Raw genomic sequence first — 20,825 nt, forward strand, 5'->3', positions numbered from 1 at the left:
AAAAAGTTTTCCATTTATTAAAATTCAATACCAAAATTTTTATGTAAAACCACAAACATTTAATTCAATATTTTAAAACAAGATATTTTTAATATAAAAGTAAGAAATTTTCTTCTAAAAAAGGGCGTACATTTAAAAAAATCACGGTTGATTGTGGAATAAATCGTAAAGATCGCATTAGAAAATTACAAGTGTACAGATATAATTAATTAATCTTAATTAAGAAAAACATTGCCTTAGTGTTTAGTGTTTTATCTAAAGTGTAAGTTCTGAAGAAAAAATTAATGAATACTATTAGTTTTTCTTATTTTTAAGAATATTTTTAAAATCTCATAATATACATAACTAGTACATAAGAATATACATATAAGTTTATTCATAAAAATTTCCAAAAGTTTAACTTAAATTATATTAAAAAATGTTTATATACATGTTGATTGAATTTAAGAGAAAAAAACTCATAAAGAGTAAATACGAGTGAAATAACGAAAATATCAAAATTTAAGAGAGATTTCATTTTGAGTGATTTATATAAAATATGTTGAGTGAGAAATATAATTTTACATGGGTTATTGTATGTTTTCGTATTTCTGATGCATTAAATATTACAGTACTAAATTAATTTATATTATGTTTTATTTTTGAGGGTTTAATTATTACAAAAATATTGTATTTAATAAATTTTCAGAGTCATACATAATTAAACTAATAATTACTCAATTATTACTCAAAAGGTAAAAAATTATTATTACAATGGTGCTTCTGAAATTATTATACAGAAATTAAAAAGCGAATTTCATTTAAGTGATAAACAATTTAAAAATTAATTCATTATCATAAATTCTCAAACTTATGATATAAAGTTAAAATTCTCAAATATATACCAAACAAATATAGTTATGAAAATACTTAATTGTTATATAGACTGACTGACAGTGAAAATGGTCCACATCAAAACAAATATTTAAAAAAATTAATAATATTACATCTGAAATCAAAAAATCTAGATTGCATGTAGATTGTATGTACAGTGTTGTAATACAGTAAAGTAACCTGAATGTTATTAATAGATAAAAGAGTAATTTATGTGATTATAATTATAATAATACAATGTTACAAATGTAAATTAATTATTATTTTAAGTTTATAACAGTTTATTCTAATGCCTATATTTCATATTAAATTTTCACATAACATGTATAGAAATTTCATCTTCTTAATATTAATTGCATCATACCTTCGCAAAGTCTATTACATACGGTTATACCTAATATTTTCCATTCAATTTTATTTTTATATTTAAAAAATTTTACTAACAAAAAATTAGTTACTTACGAGTACATGCGCTATATACAAAATTAATTATAATTAGAATCTTGTTAAATATTAAAATATTAAAATATGATACCACAGAAAATAGAAAAAGAACATATTGTTTAAGCCTCAATCATGATAAATATTTAACACAAATTAATCTATATGCTAATAATTTTTAAAAAACAAATTTTCTTATTTAAAATTCATGCTAAGATTGTATTAAGCTGTTAAGTATAAGATATTCATATTATACAAGTATATAATAATAATAATTATGAGTCATATAGTTTTCAGAACATATCCACAGTTCCAATCGTAGATATTATGCTAAATTTTTTTTAAATAAAATTGAAAATGTCAACTATATAGATATAAAAAATTATAATTTTTAATTTTTAATTAAAACAAAATTTTTAAAGAGCATGTTGGTCGTAATTTATACAAAAGTTTTGTGAAGCTCCCAGAATTTTTTTATTAAATACGTTATTCATAATAACAAAATCATATCATATGAATATTAAATATCATATAGTATGTTACATTAATATTAATACCTTAAAATATTCTTTGTAATAAAAACCACAGTAAGTAAAATCATACATAATAAATAATAATTATAAAAAAGTGGTTCTAAATTTTTAATAAATTTTTGATTAAATATTACTCGTACATGTTACATACTAAAACATAAATGTAAAGTTAGCTGAAAGTAATTAAATTATTCGCATAAGTTTATTTAAAATAAAAAAAAAATATAATAAGAAATTTAAGAAAAAAATTGTGGTAAATTATTATTAATGTACAGCAAACAATTTGAAGTCAATGAACGAAGTTCTTCTTTTTTTTTGAAAAATTCATTTAATTGTCAATTTTGGCATACTATAAATATAAGGTAATAAAAAGTGCTTATATGTCCGATTAGATTTCATATTTGCAACAATCACAAATGTTGCAATGAAAACAAACCTGTTACGAGTATATTTTCTTAATTCACTATCAAAAAATTCTCAAATTTATGAGATAGCTACAAAGTAAAAATTCTCAAATTTAATACTATACAAATATATAATTATTATTATATACTTAAATATTTCATATAGTTAATTAAAAAACAGAATTTAGAACAATATTTTCTATATTTAAACAGAAATAACATTCAAGTTAAAAAAGAAAAACTGTATATTAATTATTAATATTTATTTTACTATTATTATGCATATTACCAAATTCCAAGTAAGAAAACAAAGAAAAAAACGTGACTTAGAACTGGCATTTTTAATTTATTTTCTTATAATCTCATATCGTATGAAATATAAAATATATAAAAAAAAATAAAACTTGAGTGTTATACACACATGTTTATAAGATATCAAGAGTTCCAGCTAACTAATAATTTTTTTTTTGTTAACTGTTAACTGTTTTAATTATTTCATCACGAATATTTTAAAAACCGTTAAATATTACCACAATATACTCGTTAGTATATACCAATTTTTGTTCTCAATAAAAATTTTAATTATATATTTATTAAATTATGAGTTTAAAGTTAAAAACTTGTATAAAATAAAATCTTTTCGATTGAGAAACACAAAATAAGAAGTAAAAACTCCAAACAATTAAAATTGAAAAAAACACAATTTTTTATATTTTAATTTAATTCTTAAAGATTCGTAGTCGAATTTATTGCATTCTGGTAATACATCCCAAGCAGAATAATGTCTATAACATTTCCATTAAATTTGTAAATACTGAAAAAATAAAAAGCATTTGAAAACTTATATTTAATTGTATTTTGAATAACCTTTTATATTCAAATTAATTATTTCATTTAAAATTTTATTAAACTTTAAAACTTAATTTTCATTATTTTTATTTTTTTTTCTTATAGTCGGATACCATAAAGTTTTCAACAGACTCGGATATGCAAGATTGGTTTGAACGTGATGTCAAATTACCTGGTGTTATATTACATGATAAATTAATGTCAGATGCATTACTCGGAACATTACCAATAAAAACAGAACATTCATACAGTTTAAATTCAGATGGCGATTCAATGCCAGAATCACCAGGAAGTTTAAAAAATAAAATGGATGGTAAGTTTTTTCTTATTTATTATTTTTTTTTTATTGATTTTATATAAAATAAAAAAAATATATATATATTTTTAATATCTAAAGTAATTTATCTTTATTATTGAATAATAGAAAATTAAATGTATATGTATGAACATATATTTATATTTCTATCCATCACATACTGTAAAGAAATTCGCAAATATGAAAAACGCAATAAATTTGAGATATTTTTATACATAAATATATTATAAACGAGAAGTTTTACTAATTTCTTGTTTACTCCGTTTTTCATTATTACATTACTCCATTCTCAAGGGGAAGGTGGAAGAGGATGTCTACTAAAGTCTAAAAGCATAAACATATTTGTGGAGATCTAACATCAACTTGACTTATTTAATAATAAAATTTTAACTGTTGAATAAAACGAATTGACGTTTCGATAGCAATACTATTTTAACTGTAAAATATAATAAATTTGTATATTATTTGGAAATTACTTTGGCTTAAAGTGATAAAATGTAAAATAATTTAAAATTTTATTCTTGCCAAATTTTCAATTCATTATAAATTCCTAAATTAACTTAACTGAGCAAATTAATTTGAAAATTAAAAAAAAAATATTTCCCTTCTTTACATACAAAATGCATGTACACAAATTAGTTTTGCTTGCAATACTTATTACTTAACTTACATGCTGTCACAAAATATAAAGTCCTGCTTTTTCAAAACCACTTGTTTTTGACATCATTAGAGAAGTACTCATTTTTCTAACAAAATAACAATACAAATACAAGAACACTGGAAAAGAGCTTAATAACTAAATAAAATAATTTTGATTGCCAATGAAGTAATTTTGAGGCTACGATTAGATCTGTATTTAGGGGCTTGCATAAAATTTAAGTAACTTACAATGCTGTTTCCTATTTTTTTAAATTTTATATTAAAAAATATTAAAAAAAATTCAAACCATCACCACACAGCTATTTTTTAATAAATTAAGAAGTTTTAAAAACAATCATTAATTACTTTAATATATTTATGAATGTGTATGTATGTACTTAAAAAGTAAATAATATTAAAATAAACTTAATGTTTATCAAAAAAAAAAAAAACTAAATAATGTACAACAATATAGTTATGAGTACATAACACGGACAAAAAATTTTTTAAAGTTTTTTCTTTAAATAAAAAACATTTGTATCAATATTTTTCCTCAAAAAAAGGCAACCAATGTATTATTCTGTACAATAATGTAAACATGAACGTATGTACTCATATTTACATACACACAAACTCCTACATTATCGAACTTCATAAAATAATTTTCTGTCACAAAATTTCAATTTTATTACTACATTTTAGACAAAAAAAAATAATAACAACCAGAAAAATTTTAACTTTTTTAAAAGATAAATAAAAGTTGATATTAGAAAAGCATCTGTAATTTTAAAATAAAAAAAAAATTTTCCATATTATACCCATGACCGCAACATTTAAATACATTGTTCTTCCTGTTATACTTCAAAATTTTTGTATATACGTGAATGTATGTAGATACTCCACATGCATAATAACAATAGTTTTGATAGACATACAATATACGACGAGCATCATACGAGAATAAGACAACTGCAATCATACGTACATATTTATGTACACATTTTGGTTTGAGAAACTATAAAAATTGAAAAATATATTTTTAGAACGAATAATTTTTATTTTGAAATAAAATTTTAATACTTTTTACATTATATTATTATTTACCTTTATTTATCAATAACTTATAGAAACAATAAATTTATTGTCAACAGATCTTATACATACATATATGTATGTATATCATACAAACATATGTACATACTTCTTGTATGTACATAGTTCATGTACTTTTTAAATAAAATTTTATTAAATTTTTCTTAGTGGAAATTTTTTGAATCGGAATTTATTAAAATAGCTAGTTGTACTCGTATCATCAAATGATAATCTGATCTTAAAACCATTTAGGAAAATTTCCGAATTTATTTCATTAACAATAATTTAAAGTAATTTGATTATATATAAAATAAATAATTTCTTATTGATCAATTATATTTTTGTGTATAAAACGTCTTATAAAACAACCTGTGTCGAAAATTAAATTTTTTTTTAATGAAACTTTACATAGAGGAAGATAATTGAAATTTCTTAACGAATTGAAATTTTGAAAAAAAAAAACTTAGAAGGATGTGTCCACTTAATTGTATCTACAAAATTAACATTTTAATCATGATGATAAATTGGATTGATAGATATTAGATTATTTGCCTAACATCTCATGTATTATTTTAAAAACGATGAAATTTCAAATTTTCGTTGGAATAAATTCCGCAATGCCAGTTTTATACTACTTTACATATGTAATGTTAAACACAAACTGAATTATAAAAGCACATCGTTCTCACCAAGAAAACCTGATCTAACTCACCAAGAAAAGTATGAATAATTGTAAAACACGATAAATTTGTAAAATTTTCACTTTCAAGAACCTATCTGTTCCGTAAAACCTTCATAAGCCGTAAAAAAATTAGGTCTCTTGTGATTCCGACTCTGATAGGTTTATATTTTAAATTATGTATACTTATTATTCTACCAAAATATATTTTCTGAACTTTAAATCTTTTCAATTCTAAAAGAGTTTTCTACACGAATATCATATAATGTACTAAAGGATCGGACCTATTGATTAATAAGACAAAAATAAAAATTATTAAAAAAAACAATGTTTTCTTCATACACCGTCCCCAATTGAGCTTGAAGTCTAAAAAAACTTTGAATGTTTTATATTTTAAATAAAAAAGATATACTTAGGTTCCTTTCATACCTGTATAAACATAAATATATAGTACAGAAATTGATTTGAATAAAAAGTAAAAAAAAAATTGCTATTTTTATATAATTTGCATAATTAAAATTTTTAACTAAATTTTTCTGGTTAGCACTGCTTTCTATATAACTTCTATTTTTAATCTATTTAAAAAATTATCTATTATATTTTTTTTTTTTAATAAAAGGCTATTAATATTGAAAGTATGTATATATATATAGTTGATATAATTACGCAATCTTGTAAATGCAATGTATTTTTAAAACATATTTTTTTTTGTTATCCATTTTAGTTTTCCAATTAAATATTTGTATTAATTAAAAAAAAAAAGTAACAAATATAAAAACTGAAAATTTGTTTATTCAGGTGAAATATTTTTTAATTCCGTCATTCATTTTTTATCACAAAACTTATATTAATAACATGTATCTGAATATTTGCGCCCCTTATGAAAATATATTTATAATATTTTAAATTCAAGCTTACATGTGCTCCACTAAATGAAAATGTTACAGGAAATGAAATTTTTGTTCAATTCCTAATTTTGTAATTATAAGAAATAAATACATAATATGTAAGCACGTACATATGTATACGTATAAAAATTTCCTTCAAATTTCTCATTGGAAAATAATTACAATTATACCAAATGCAATATGTAGCGTAACTATAAACTTTGTAAACTCCCAAACAAAATTGTTGAACCTAAAATTTGAATATTTGTTGTCAAATTTAGACTTCTGTTATAGAAATTTTTGGATTATATTGTTATTAAATCCTCTTGCCTTGACTATTACTGGGATAGTTTACATCTCTTTATTTACATTATTTTTTTTTATATTGTAGATCTAGTTAAAAATTTCTCGCCAAACTTTAAGACCACCACTAATATTTTTTAATTTTAATTATGAAATGTATTTTTTTTTTCTATTTTTTAAATAAACAAAATTTATTACAAAAAAATTTTTATATTTTTTTATAGATATGGAAGATGAATGCTACCCCGCAATTTCAATGAACACAGCAACAAGTAATTCAAGGCGTTTAATTGATCCAGCACATTTAACAACAACACATATAAATCCAGCCGAAATATCGCTAAATAATTGTGCAGTTTTAACAAATAACCACAATAATAGTAATAATAGTAACAATAATAACAACAGTAACACTATAAACAGTAACAACAGTAATAACAACAGTAACAACAACAGTTCTAGTACCTGCCATTTAACAATTTTAAACAGTTGCAGCACAAATACCATTAGCATAAATCCAAATAGTTTACAAAATACATTGAATCCATTGGCAATCAATATACGTCCAAAACATGTTACCGATCAATTATATAGCGGTAATAGTAGCAGTACATCAAGTTTATCAGATATTGATATTGATGATTCATGTATTAAAGATGAACCAATGTCACCAGCAGATTCAAGTTGTCCGCCAAGTCCTTTAAGTGTTAATGCAACAACATATTTAACAAATATTACATCTCCTTTTACAAATACAACAAATATAATTCAATTAGAACACAAGGTAAATTCATGACATCAATCATGATTTATTAAAATTAATTAATATTTTACAGAATCGTTCAATTCAATTAACTCCCGCCTCACAGAGTCTCTTAAAAGCCCAACAAATAACACTTGGTAATGGTATATCGGCAACTTTATCAGGAACAAATACAAACAGTTTAACATCATCACCACAACGATTAGTTATACCAAAAGTAAATATAAAAATAGAATCCCCAACAACAACAACAGTAACTACACAACAACAATTACAGCAACAACAACAACAACAGCATTTATTCGGTTTACCACCAACACCGCCATCATCATTACCTAGCGATGAATCAGAGGGTAATCAAAGTCCAGAGCATCATTTATTGTCACCGATGTCACCACCAATGCAACAGCAATTAATTAGTAGCAGCAGTTCGTCAAGTAGCACAAATTCCTCACCAGCTGCATCACCATCTACAAGTACAACGAGGAGGAATCATAATAACAGCGGTCAAACAACATCTGGGGTAGCAACGTCATCGCATCACAATAATAACAGTAATAATGCATCAAACAGTGGTCGAGGTTATACTGGTACATCAACAAGGCAACCTATACATACACCTTTAATCAGTTCACAACCGGTAATATTTATTGTTTATTTTGTATAATAACCTAAAAAATAAAATAATATTATTAAATTTAATCTTTTTTTTGTTATTATACAAATACAGAAAGGCTCAACTGGTACATTAGTACTTACAGAAGAAGAAAAACGCACATTATTAGCTGAAGGTTATCCAATTCCAACTAGATTACCATTAACCAAAGCTGAAGAAAAATCCTTAAAGAAAATCAGAAGGAAAATTAAAAATAAAGTAAATAAAAATTTTTTAAATATAATTTTTAAATAAACTTAGTTATTAATTTATTCAAAATTTTAAATATAGATTTCAGCACAAGAAAGCCGGCGGAAAAAGAAAGAATATATGGATCAATTGGAAAGAAAAGTTGAAATTTTAGTATCAGAAAATACTGATTATAAAAAACGTGTTGAATCACTAGAAGAATCAAATGCAAATCTTTTAACTCAATTAGCCAAATTGCAATCACTTCTTAACAGACAAAAGAAATCTAATTAAGAAATATAATTGTTTAAAAAATACACAATAAACCGAGAATTTTAAATGTAAAAGCCACAATAAAATTAATTAATTTTTCCTTTATTTTTCTTTTTAAATGATAATATTGTAAAAATAAACGAATTCTGCAACGAATATTAAATTTTTTATTAAACAATAATATTCTTACACTTACAAAAACAAAAAATTAAAAAATAAAAATCAATTTGGCTTAATTTGCAACTTTAATTAAAGGAAAAGAAAAGAAAAAAAAAGATGGACCTAAAATCCAAAAATCAACAATTTGTACAAAGTATATTGTTCCAGATTTTTTTAAATATAATTAGGTATTATATATAAGTGTAAAAATATAAAAGAATTTTCTTTTTTGAAATATAATTATTTACATACAATATTAAATATACATTTAAAATTTATACATTATAAATTATAAATATAAGTATAAGAAGTTTAACAATAAAAATATTTGTTTCGTTAACATTTTTCCTAGTTTATAAGTGTTAAATTTAGAATAAAATTTAATTGATTAAAAAAGAAGAAAAAAAAATATGAAACCGATTTAAAATTATTTTACAAATTATTAATATTATATTTTGAATTTACAAAATATATAAAAATAACTATTATTAATTTTATTGCAGCCATTTTTTTTTAATAAATCATATGCATAAATATATGCATATATATATACATATATATATATTAATTTAATGTAGAGAAATAAATATTTTTAAAATTAATTTCAAATATTCATTTTAATAAAATTTTTGCTTATAGAAAATAGAAGTTAGATAATAAGAGTAAAAATAATTTTTAATAAAAAAGAAATAAGGATAATTAAATAAATGATAAGTAAAAGAGGCATAAAATGCAAAATTTTCAAAGAAAAACTAAAATAAAGTTTTTATTTTTTATTATAAATATATAAGAATTTACTTAAAATTTACTAGTAAATTATTCTTTACAATTTATTTTATAATATTTTATCTTAAATATTCACTTACCTTATATACAGAAAAATTACATGGTCGTTATTTTGCCTAAACTTTTATTAAAATTTAATCTGATATTTGATGAATATATATGATACCAATACATAGTAATTTTTACAAAATATGAAGGTACTCAGTGTATATATAAGTTGAGCGTTATCCAAAACTGTAATTTATCAAAATTTGCTTCAAAGAATTCTAAAAAGATCAAATTTTAAATAAGAAAAACTACCCAAAAAAAATAATTCGAGACATAAATATATTTTTTTTTGGAAACCAAGCTATGATCTCAAAAATCTTGATTTATTTTAAAAAATATTAACATAAAATATAACATTAAAAAAACTGTTAATTATCTTTTTTAACCAAGCAAAAAATTAAATATTTTGCATAAAAATATTTAAAAATATAAAAATTTTCCAAATTTTTGATTCAAGCAGTTTCGATAATAAATTATATAGCACATATACGTTCATATTCCGAATAAAACTAATTATTTTGAATTGAACATTGTCACAAAAACAATTTTTAAAATTTAAATTTAACACTAACTTATTAAAATCTTTTAATAAAAAGCAGATGTACAATAAATATCAGAAGATTTTTAATATTCAGTAAAGATTTCTTAATTATCTCAAAATAAAATACGACGTCGTTTTTACCTTTAAATTTTATAAGGTTCATACAAAACTGTGGCAAAATTTTATCCATAGGTAAAGTGAAAAGAAAGTTTAACATAAATTTGATAGTTTCGAAAAAAAATATAAGATAAAATAAAATTGAAATTCAATTTCAAAAAAAAAAAATTTAATTATATTTTTATGCTAGTGATAATTGTATAAAAATTTACTAGTTTTTTTTTTTGTTTTTCTACTTTTAACAATATAAATATATAAGTTTACTTTATTTTTATTTCCTTACTTTTTATTCTAAATTTTCATTGAAAGAAATATTTTTTTATTATATAAAATGAAATACTAAATAACAGAAAAAAGAAAACAAAATAATATGTATATATATATATATATTCAGCAAATTAAACCAAGGTTGAAAATTTTAAAAAATAGAGAATAATTGAAGGAAAAAAAAACAAATATATAATAAAATAAGATCAAAATAATTGTATATGTAAAGAAAATATATTTGAAAATGATAGTTAAGTACATTATATAATATTATATTTATATATACAATGAAATATTTTAAAAACAAACGTTTTTAATAAATATATTGAAAATAAAAAATATTTGAAAAAAAAATTGTATAAACGATAATTCATAAATTAATGTTTCTCAAATTATTGTTGCTACAGCATTTTCTTACAATTAATAAATACAGAATATTTTCTCAATTAACTCAATAGTAATTACTATTAAAAATTTATCGCTTATTGTACAGCAATACCAAGCTTCTAATATAATAACCTGCTTTAAATTACTTTATTTTGTTACTTTTTTAAATAATTTAAAAAATTCAATCCTGTGAATATCGTTAAAATAATCTTTAAAATTAAATTAAAAACGTAACAACAATACATAATATTCTATACATACGAGTACATATATAATATAAAATTTATATAAAAATAAATAATTTTAAAATATAAAAACAAAAAAAGATTTTAAGCTCTATTATATTTGAGCAAATTGAAAATTTTTAAAACAAAAATTTTCAAAAATTATATTGCAACAAATAAAAAACATTTAATTTAAAATAAAAAAAAAAATAAATGGACCAAAAACAAACACAAATTACAAAAACATATTATTAAAAAAATACACATTTATATTATAATAAAAATAGAAAAAAAAACCTTAAATTAGAATTCAATGTTTGTCTAATTTGCTTAATTTATAATAGTAAAATAAAATTTGTTGATATTAACATTTAATTATTGAAAAATTTTCTTAACTATCATTTTGATCAATTATATATTATATAATTTTATAAGTTTGAAATATTAGAAATTTCTTTATTATAGAAAAAATAAATAAAAATTAATTAAAAAAAAAAAAACAAATCATTAAATTTACGATTTTTCCAACACAAAAACGGCTGTAATTTATTGTAATTTTAATTTTTAATATTTACAATACACGCTTTATATATATATACATATATAATACATAATTCTTTAAATTGATAATTTTAAAATAAATATATATATTTATCAACATAATATATATATATATATATATATATATATAAGTATATATATATATATAGATAAAAATTTACTAAATAATAATTTTACATTCAAATAGAGTCATCAAATTGACAATATGTATTAACAAAAGTTAATAAAATGAAATATAATTTATATAGTTAAATTTTTAATTATATGCATACTTGCATAATATATATATGTTCGTACATATATATATACATATATATATGTTAAATGAATATAATTTAAAAGTTTATATTTAAATATTTAGGTATTGAAATATATGCTTATACAATAATAAAACAGAAAAGGTCGAGATTGCAATATTTATCGAAAAATTTTCTTTTTAAAATATTTTTACTAACAAATTTTAAAAAATTTGGCTAAATATATTTAAATTTCCAAAAAAAAAAGAAAATTTTTCTTCCCCATAATTTTAATTTTTTTTTTCTCAATTTTAGTTATTAAATTTTTCTACTTATTTAATTATTATAATTTGTAATTTTATTTAATTTAATTTTCGTGCAATGTTTTATATTTTTTCAACAAAATTTGTTATTATTTGGATATCACAATAAAAATTATATTGATTATTATTTGAAAATTCCACTGCAATATAAATATTAAGTTTAAATAAAACAACGTATAACATAAGTGAAAATGAAATTATGTAAACTGAGTAAAAATGTTTTATAATTGTTACTAGAAAATTGTATAATTTAGTAACAATTTTATTGTTACTAATTATTATAGTAACAATAAAATTGGTACTATAATAATTACGGTAATTTAATTCCGATTAACAATTTCAATAACATAAAAAAATAGAGATTTCAAATTTGAAATGAACTGAATAGCAATATATTATAAATTTGCCGTATACTAAATTCTATTAACATAAAACTTATCGAAAAATCAAAACAAAAATTAATCAAAGATTGAAATATTAATTTTATATGATTAAAATTAAAAGAAACTGGAATTAGAGTAAAAATTACCGTAAATAGAAATAAAAAAATTTATTAGCAGTTAAATAATTTTTTTTCTAAATTTTTGAAACTCCTTGCATGAAGTTTTGTCACTGAAACAACAAGATAGTAACAATATTACTTAATAATCTTAATGATTGGAATGTTAACATTTTTAAATAAAATTTACATAAGCTCTATTGAGATATTGTTTTTTTTTAACTATTTGTTTTGCTATTTGTTTTTTTTTTAATATTAATTTGATTTTTTTTAATTTATTTAAAATTTCATTAAAATATTAATTATTAATTTTCGAAAAACTACCGAAAATTAGAATTAAATTTGTTGTTTTTATTCAGAGTTACGTTTCTTTTGTTTTTATAATTTTTTTTTTTTTAATTTAAATGGTATTTTATAGAATTAAAATAGAGAAAAATAATATTATTTTGTTATTTATATGTTTTTTTTTCTATTGTAATTTATTTTATTTTTGTTTTAGATTACATAAAATTTTCAAAATATTAAAAATTTTAAAGAAAATTGTTCGACCTTATAATATTAGTTAAAAATTCTTAAAATAACTTTTAATTATTGATTGTTTATTCATTATATTTTAATTTTTCAGACATTCCATTTTAATTAAATTGATTTAAATAAATTTAATAAATTTCCTAAAAGAAAAAAGAAAATATTTGATTTTTAACGTGTAATTTTGTATTGAAATTTTCCTTACACAATATATTAAAATATTAAATGAAGATATTGTTAATATGATAAAAAATGTGAAAATTTTTCTAATTTATATAATTATTTTCTGCATAATTTTCATTAAAGTCAAAATATGTAGCATTTTCGTAACATTTATTTTAAATAAGAAAATTTTTTAATTAAAGATAAAAATTTTCAAATAACAATTTTCACTTCCAAATTTTTGTTCTTTTTTTTTAATCTATGTTATAAAGAGAAAAACTGAAGAGAACTTTTCTTCAAATTCATATTTTGATAGAAAAATTAAATTCCCCCTTTTTTTAAGTCAGCAATTAAAGTTATACACCTATAGTTTCAATTTTACTTACATATATTTTCATTATATGAAAAATAGATTTGTTAAAACATTATGTTCATATGTTTTTCTTGTTTAATAAAAAAATATTAATCGCTGATAAAAGACACAAATTTATTATATAATTTTAGTTTTAAAATTATTGTAGTTTCATTATTATAATAATTTGCATAATATAGTTTAATTTTTTTTTGTATTAAAATATAAATAATATTTTAAAAATAATTTCCATCAATAAGAAAAGAAAAGAAAAAAATAATTAATTTTGTTTTATAAACAATTACTGTAGTAAAATATATTTAAATATTTAAATTTATCTTATTCTTAATTAACTAAATAAAATTTTAGTTCTTTTCTTTAAAATAAATATATTTAAATATAGCAAAATGAAATGATCTTATCCGAGCCTTTTTTTTTTGAGTAATTGAGTGATTATAACATTTTATTGTACTATTATATAAAAGTCTATATATTATATTTATATAAAATTAAGCTCAAAATAAAAGAAAAAAAAAGAAAACAAGAAAAAATATGTCTTTGAAATTTAAGAAAAATTAAAACGAAAATTTTATATTTAAAAAAAAAAATTATAATAAATATAAAATCAATTATATATATAATCATTTATAGCAAATATAAAAACAAAAAAAAAATAATTCTCTCGCAAATTGTTTACTTTAATGACTGACCATCTTTATCTTATACTTGCATTACTTTAAATTAATTGTGAATAAATTAAATAAAATAAATAATAATTATGAATTCAATTTTAAAAAAAACTATACTGTTAATTTTAAATTTTGTATGCTCAAGAAAACATCATGTAATAATTTTTTAAATTGATTAAATATAACTTGTATATTTTAAAAGTTTGGAGCACATACTTATTTATATGCTATAAAATATAATACGATTTTCCAAAAATGAAAAAACAAAGAATATATATATATACATGTATATAAAAAAGTTTACTATAAAAAAATAACTTAAAATCTTACATGCACATGAAATATACATTTAATATAAAAAATTCAAGATTTATAGTTACAACATTATTTCATAAAATGATTTTTAAAAATAACATAACTAAATTTTTTTAGTTATATTCTTACTACATTATCGAAATATTTTCATTTTGATTGGAAAATCTTTAGAATATTTTGTATATATTCGCAAAATTAATATAAGTATGTGTAATTGTAATAAAATAATTTCATTAAAATTAAAATCGATATACAATATTTATTGTATACGTAATTAAGAAAAATAAAATGAATTATTTTTAAAATAATTTAAATAATGCATAATTTTATGCATTTAATATTAATGTTAATATAAATTTAGTATATTAATTAAATCGATGTATTAATACATTTAACGCTTTAAGCCTATATTGAAATCTAAATATAATCAAGAAAAAGTTATATATGGCTTGCTTACAAATAAAAATAACGTATTTGTAAATATTTATTTTAGTGAAAAATACATTTGATTTTTTTTTTCTCTGTTTTCTATTTTAAATATTATTAGCTATTCATAGAAGAATGTATATATGTATATTTAATTAATAACAAAATAAATGAAATATTTTTAATTTTAATAATCATAAAATTATATAGATTTTTTTCTTAGTTATATCATTATATATTAAGTTATAAAAATCTATTAGATATATATATATAATATAAATATGTTTTGATAGTGCAGCGTACATAATTTTATTAGTATTCATATGAGCACTTTAATAAAGATTCAAAAATAAAAAGAAATAATAATGCAATTATAATGTCCTTTGGGTTCATACAAGGATAAAGTGAAACACCAAAAACTTTTTTGCGATAAAAAAAAAACCAATAGTAAAATAAATCTATAAGAAACTTTGGGACTTTTTATACATTAATTAATAACTTTAAAAAAATTTTATTCAAAAATTTAATTGAAAAATTTAATTAAATTTCATTTATATTTTGTTTGTTAACCGTGTTATTTAAATGAAATCAAACATGAATTTTAGTTCAAGTAAAAAATCATAAATAATTGAAATATTTCGTTCCACTAAATTAAATAAATTTTTATTTAAATTTACATTATACATGTAATATTTATACATGTAACATAATTTAAAATACAAAAAAATTAAAACTCAAATTCAATATTTCAGTGTAATTAGTCCACTAAAAATTTAAAATAGTCAATATGAAAACTGAACATTTTTAATACAAGTGCAAAATATATTAATTAAAAGAACATAATAAATAAATATTTTAATATTGAAAATAAGAAATTAAAATACAAACTTAATAAATTTTAATTGTAAATAAATCTTCTTATTCATTCCTGGCTGTAAAACTTTTTTTGATTAAAGGCAAAGAAATTTCTTATTTAAATCATGAAATTTTGTCTTTAATTCTGTAATTAACTTTTTTATACTTTTACTTTAAATTTTTTAATACATACAATAATAAAATCTATATAATAAAAAATATTTTGTTTTTCTATAAATATACGCGGTACTTAAATAATATATATACGTATATGTTTTTTTTTTCACCTTTTAAATTAATTTTTATAAAATGTGTTTACAGGGTGCTGTTAATTTAAAAAATTATAATTTTGAAAATGTTAATTATATATTTTATATATTACATAACATAATATAATAATAATAATATAATAAAATCCTTTAATTATATTGGAATTTAAAAGAAAAGTAAAAATTTTGTACATTTGCCTCATTTATGCTGAGGATAAAAAAAAAATTTATTTCATTTTTTTTCTGTTTTAGAGAATTATGCGTTTGTTTTAATACATTATAGTAAAATTGGCCATAAATCAAAAATCTTAATTAGTTTGAAAAAAAATTTTTTGCATTAAATTAAAGTTTACATTATTATATAATATTAGAAATATTATAAGTTTTTATATAATGTATTGAAATAAAAATAACTTTTCGATTGCATGCATGGGTGTTTAATTAAAATTTACAATAAGTATCTCACATACCAGGCCATTTCAAAAACGCAATATATCGCGATACATAGTGGAAACTGCGTTAATTTACGTTTACAAACAAATTTCAATAATCTAGTTTGTTAATAAAAATTGTTAAATTTTTCCAGTTAAACCACACGAACTGTTTTGATTTTAAAGAATAATTATGTTTTTACAAATAAAGCATTATGCAGTTAATGTTTTGCAATATTGTGTTTATGAAAAGCTCTAATATATGTACATGTGTACTTACATTAATTTAAGGATAAAAATAAAAATTCGATTTCAATCCAATTTGTCTGTACGTACAATAAAATAAAAGTAGAAAAAATATCAATATTAATAAAACCTATCTAATTATACAAAAGATTTATTTTTTGAAATTTGAAAAGACACAAAAATTCAAAAAATTAAAATATTTTTTTTTAACCACGTCTTAAGCATAAATCATAAACCTACTTAATTTTTGTGTCGTTAATACGAAAATTTTTAATACTTAAATTGTTTTATTTTTTTTTTTTTCAAAATACGCTCAAATATTTCTAAGCACATCATATTTTTTATTGTAATTTGTAAAATGAATATTATGTAATAACTAATAATCAATTGCAAATAAGAAGATTTATAATATATACAAAAATTTACTTAATTTACATTTTTAATTTAATATCAATATTAATTGGTATATGAATAAAAAAAAAATATTAGTTTCTAAACAAAATACATAAATATTATTTTGTTTGTTGTGCAAATGTGACGGAAAATAATAGAGCCGAACTTTTCAATTAAAATAATTTGTTTTTATAAAATTAAATTTAATTAATATTAAATTTCTGTAATGAGATTTTTATTTACAATAAATATTAAATGAAAACTGCATTATTACACTCATATATGGATGCATACATAATGTACATCAATTTTCATTACTTTAAATGATTAAAGTTCATTATTATGTTACATTATACAGATTTATTTTCAAAGTAACATTATTGTTTCAATAATCATCAATTGTTATTTTCAATATTCATGCAAAATTTTTCAAATATTCTAAGAAATTATGGCATTTATCATTAAGTAATTGATAATTTTACCATTCTTTTCAAAATTAAAACCATAAACTTTTTGAAATTAAAGTTTTATGGTTTTATTTAAAAGTTAGTGATCTGATAAAACAGTAACGTAGGTCATGAAAAGGTTATACGTTTCTTAGAATAAGCTCTTCTGCACTATTATTTCATTTTACTTTTATTTTTTGGCTCATATATCATTCTATTTTATATGGAAATTAATTGGATCGTATTTTCAGTAGCACAACAAATTGCATTGTAATCTATTATAAAAATGTATATTTTTATTACATTTCAAATAATTTATATTATTATGCACACATACATTTAATTAGTACAGAATTCATAACAAAAAAAAACTAGTAATTTTAGAAAATGTTTAAAAGTCAACAATTTTTAAACTTAATTAATATTTAACAAATATTTATGGAACAAGTACATTGCAAATGTACTAGAAAATTAAATATAAAATAAATACACGCATTATATATGCAAAAATTTATAGAAAAATATGTATGTATGTATGATTGAACACGTATATACATATTTATATATACATAGATATATATATAAAATAAAAATTAAATATTAATTAAAAATGATTTTTATTTTCAACAATAAAATTAAACAGTTTATGTATTAGATTTTAAGTGACACAACAAAAAAAAAAATACTAAACAAAATGTTAAACAATCAAAGAAATAAATATATATAAATAGTTTAAATATTATTAACATTTATATAAATATTATGTATAAATAAAATAATATTAAATTTATATTAAAGAAAATAATTTTAAGTAAAACATGAATTAAAATTTAAAATATTTGTAATTTTAAGAAAAAAAAATGAATTTTTTGAAACTGTGAATTTAATTACTATAAATTCAATAAATCTAAAATTATGTAAATGTTTATTGTAACATGAATTATAAAAATATACATAATATATACATAATAAGCAGAGATAAGAAAAAAAATCTGAAATAAAGTTAATTATATAAAAATGACATGAAAATTTTTTTTTTTCAAATTTCATTATAAATTTTCAAAAAATATTTTAGACAAAAAATGAAATTTATAATATGATAATATGCATATGTATGTATCTATTATGTATGTATATACATTATATTATATAGTTATGTATACACTATACATATTTATATAATATATGAATATATATTAAAAAACACATTTATTAATTATACGTATTATGTAAATTTGATTGAAAATTATATAAAAAAAAAACATAGGAATAAAAATATAAAAGTAACGCGAAGAACATACAATACAATATTATAATGACAATTTCGTTTAATGAAAATATTAAAAAAAAAGAAAAAGAGCTTAAAATGAATGAAAAAAAAAAGAAAATGTTAATCTTGAAAAATTATATTTGAAATATAATAATATTAATATAACAAGGAATTAATTATTGTTTTATTTTTATCAATTTTTTATCTACATTTTTTTCAGTTGATCGTCTTCTAAGGAAACTAAAAAAAGAACAGCAAAAATATGTAAAGTTTTGCAGAAAAAATAGAGTTTTACAAAAGTTTATGAGGTTTAAGATACAAGCAGGAATTCAATTATCTCTATTCTGTTTTCTATATTTATGACAATATTCTGCACCTAAAATGAGAATCGTCATTTTTCCAATAAAATTACTGTCTTTTTCAATTTAATTTTTTTCTTTTCCTCAAAATATCAAGTAAAACTGTATGAATACCTATTAAATTTTCCGGTTTCCAAAACAAAGTGGCTGAATTTTACTTGAACAAAGCGAGATCCATTATATTTAAAAAGAATATTAATTGTGTATCTTAAACTTGTTAAAGGGGAATGGCGTATTACATACATACATGTGTATTATTTGTTTTCAAAATAGCGCATTACAATTTTTCTCCAATTACATCCAAATCAACACATAATTGTACTTAGTGATATTTCCATAAATTTTTCTCACATCATGATGGCCTAAAAAAAAATTAAAAGAAATTAGAATTATATTGAAATAGCTTTTTACAATAAATCAGCAAGAATTTTTCATTTATTAGTTTCAATTTATTTTAATAAAATAACATTTTTTTTTTAATTGCGTGTATCACTTTATTCAAAAATAAATTTTAAGTTATAAAAAGAAAAATGATTTATAATAAAGGTTACATACTCTCCAAGAAATATAATATTTGGAAATTTTGTGAAAATTTTTAATATAAACTGTTTATGCGTAATTATGGTAGAAACTGTTTAAGAGTAAATTTAACTTTGAAATTTTTTCAAAAATTCTTTTTTACCGTTTTCATACAAAATATATATCTTAAATAAAAATCTTACATGACTACATACATAAATTTTGTATAAAATATACAATTACACATTAAACTTTGTTTCTACCTTTTAAATAATGAATGAAGTAGTATAAAATTAAAGAAAACCATTATTGTCCGCTAAACAGAAATTGCCTATGAAAACAAATAAACTAATTAAATAGTACATACATATATATTATACAAATTTGGTTTTGATTACAATATTTAACAATTATAATTTTGATTTTAAAAATACAATAATATCTTTTAAAATACTTTTACAATTTGAGCTACATAATTTTTCCTTTATGTTAAGAAATATGAAAAATTTATTCCCTTATTT

At 19.1% G+C, this 20,825-nt stretch overlaps 1 protein-coding gene across 1 annotated transcript; it reads left to right on the top strand.

The window, feature by feature from the left end:
• The first annotated feature begins 200 nt into the window (after window positions 1-200).
• LOC129610289 (cyclic AMP response element-binding protein A) lies at window positions 201-9,066 on the top strand. The gene is made up of 6 exons (XM_055522819.1): window positions 201-262; window positions 3,206-3,413; window positions 7,241-7,800; window positions 7,853-8,419; window positions 8,510-8,653; window positions 8,726-9,066. Exons 2-6 carry the CDS (start codon window positions 3,239-3,241, stop codon window positions 8,915-8,917), a joined length of 1,638 nt encoding a protein of 545 aa, XP_055378794.1. The 5' UTR covers window positions 201-262; window positions 3,206-3,238; the 3' UTR covers window positions 8,918-9,066.
• The last annotated feature ends 11,759 nt before the right edge of the window (window positions 9,067-20,825 follow it).

The sequence above is a fragment of the Condylostylus longicornis genome, unplaced genomic scaffold (genome assembly GCF_029603195.1).
Source record: "Condylostylus longicornis isolate FDR11 unplaced genomic scaffold, ASM2960319v2 ptg000044l, whole genome shotgun sequence".
Classification (NCBI taxonomy): Eukaryota; Metazoa; Arthropoda; class Insecta; order Diptera; family Dolichopodidae; genus Condylostylus; species Condylostylus longicornis.